This window comes from Cupressus sempervirens, chromosome 7 (genome assembly GCF_028749045.1).
Source record: "Cupressus sempervirens isolate cs-2001-9-10 chromosome 7, ASM2874904v1, whole genome shotgun sequence".
NCBI lineage: Eukaryota > Viridiplantae > Streptophyta > Pinopsida > Cupressales > Cupressaceae > Cupressus > Cupressus sempervirens.
In genome coordinates, this window is record NC_143124.1 from 639,330,138 (window position 1) to 639,332,407 (window position 2,270).

General features: G+C 34.8%; 1 protein-coding gene across 1 annotated transcript; it reads right to left on the reverse strand.

Annotated features, from left to right (window-relative positions):
* Window positions 1-239: 239 nt before the first annotated feature.
* LOC149548306 (bidirectional sugar transporter SWEET3b-like) lies at window positions 240-1,663 on the reverse strand. The gene is made up of 6 exons (XM_089794243.1): window positions 1,557-1,663; window positions 1,395-1,431; window positions 1,088-1,310; window positions 853-1,014; window positions 651-770; window positions 240-413 (listed from the first exon to the last, which is right to left on the reverse strand). Exons 1-6 carry the CDS (start codon window positions 1,615-1,617, stop codon window positions 240-242), a joined length of 777 nt encoding a protein of 258 aa, XP_089650369.1. The 5' UTR covers window positions 1,618-1,663.
* Window positions 1,664-2,270: the final 607 nt, after the last annotated feature.

The following is a 2,270-nucleotide window of genomic DNA, read 5'->3' on the forward strand; positions in this document are numbered from 1 at the left end:
CTAATGGAAGCTCACTTATATATCTAATGACAATACCAATTAAGAAATTGCTAGAAGAGAGTCGAATAAATTAAAAACCAGTAAGCTGGCTATAAACCGAATAACAATATGGATTCTAAACAGCACTCAACTAAATAAAAGGTGAGGTTCTAAAATTATATAGGATGGCAGAAAGTAGATAGATAGATAGATAATGCTCTTTGTCAAAATCATCTGATATTTAAATTGGTTGCTCTTTATCATGGTTCTCCATCCACCTCCATGTCCACTGCTACCTTTTTCTTCTCTCCATTCACCATTGATTCTACATTTTTTATTCCTGCCTCTACACCATCCATCTTTTTCTTGTTTCTATAGGTGCTATACAATGCCAGTTGAGCGATTCCCAAAAGACAACCAATCACATTAGGAGTCTGCAATCAAAATGATTTACATTTAATAACAATAAGGAAAAAAAAAATACTAATAGATTTACATTTAATAACAATAAGGAAAAAAAAATTAAGATAATTTAAATATCATATACTAATAGGTTTTATTTCTAGACTAAAGTTGTTAAATAATCAAAATTGACTTATTTTTCCAAACTCTTGATATGTGAGCTATCTCTTTGAAAGATAAATTAGTAATAGATATGAATGTAATATTACAGCAATTAAGACGTCTTTTCTTAAGACCCCGTAGGTCATCCAAAAGGTGCTGCTGAGAAAGCCAAAGAGTGACAAATAGAATGGCATGAACTCCACACTTTTTGTTCTAATCACCACCTTCTGCAATATATAAAAACAAACATATGTTGGCCTGGAGATGATGGTAATATCCAACTAGAAATGTAGACAATGTTTTACTTACCATAATGAAAAGTGGAGAAGCGTAGAGTGCAATGGATGTTATGATTCCCACAATGCCTACCAAGAACTTGCGAGATTTATGTTCATGAAGACCAAAAGTAGACACCATTGCAATAGTCGTGAACAACACCACCACAATTACAACCATCCTCACTACTCTTAGCTGCCAGATAAGCAAACATATATTTCAATATTGGAGAAGTAAAATAGATTTTTAAAGGACAAATAGTGCATACCTTGGCCTGGGGAGGAGCAAAAGCTAAGTATGTGCAAATGACAAAGCATTCGGGAATAATACCAGCGCCATTGACAGTGGAAACCAGAATGTTTTCCCACCCTTTACTTACAACAGGCATTCCATACCAAGTATAAGTAAAACAGTTGAAGAGAGCAATCACATATGGCGTGCAAGAGTACTGCCCCACTGATTTCTCTCCTATCACCTTCAAGAATGTGATCCTGCCCCAGATTAAAAGACTAGATATAATCACCCTATGTATTGAAATTATCTTAGTGTAAGATCTAGTAATTAGAGATACTTACACGGGTGACATATACATAAGAAGTGAAGTACAGTTTCCTGTGGTGATGGTATAAAACATTAATCGTTAGCTAGTCATCCATACACAACAAAACAACAAGAACACAGCAAATGAACAAAAGTAGACATAATTTTATGCACAAATTAGAAAGAAAAGAAGAGACCCAATATTCCAACTGCAAGACACAATTGCTTCTGATCCATCTTGTTAAAGCTGATGGGCATTGGGTTTCCTTGCCTTGGTGATATTGTAAGCTGAAAGGGAAATATATATAGTTGTAGGCTCATATGACTCTGCAAGCTTCCTTTCACTAAAGCTTTGATCAAGATTACCGAATTTAGGGTCCCACAAGCTTTAATACTCCTAAGGCGCCAAAACCATGCCCGAATACACCATACTATTATTTAGGATTTTATCAAGCCCCATTATTTACAAGTGGAGTAGGTTGTCTTTTTAGGAGTTAATTAATTTAAATTCCTGTCGTTTCTGCATCGCTATTTTCCCAAACAGAAGCCACGATGGAAAATCAAGCCAACAAGTTTGACAATGCCCTCCACATCGCCTCTAGATTCATGTGGAATATGCGCCATAGCTATTTTCATAATTTGTTGAGCACATTATTTTATATTTCCGTATTAGAAGTGTTTGCTCCAATAGGACTTTACCTTTATTATTATAAAGGGTAGAGCTCCATTCTTTGGATAAGTGGAGGAATAGAGTGGTTGAACGTGGGTAATTAAAATGTGAGTTATAGTAAAGGTTTGGGGAGATTAGGGTGCCATCACTTATATTATCTATCAAACTGGTAAGTAGTGAGTGGAGATATTTTGATATGATACAAGAGAATGTATAATTTCAATTGAATAACAATTTATTA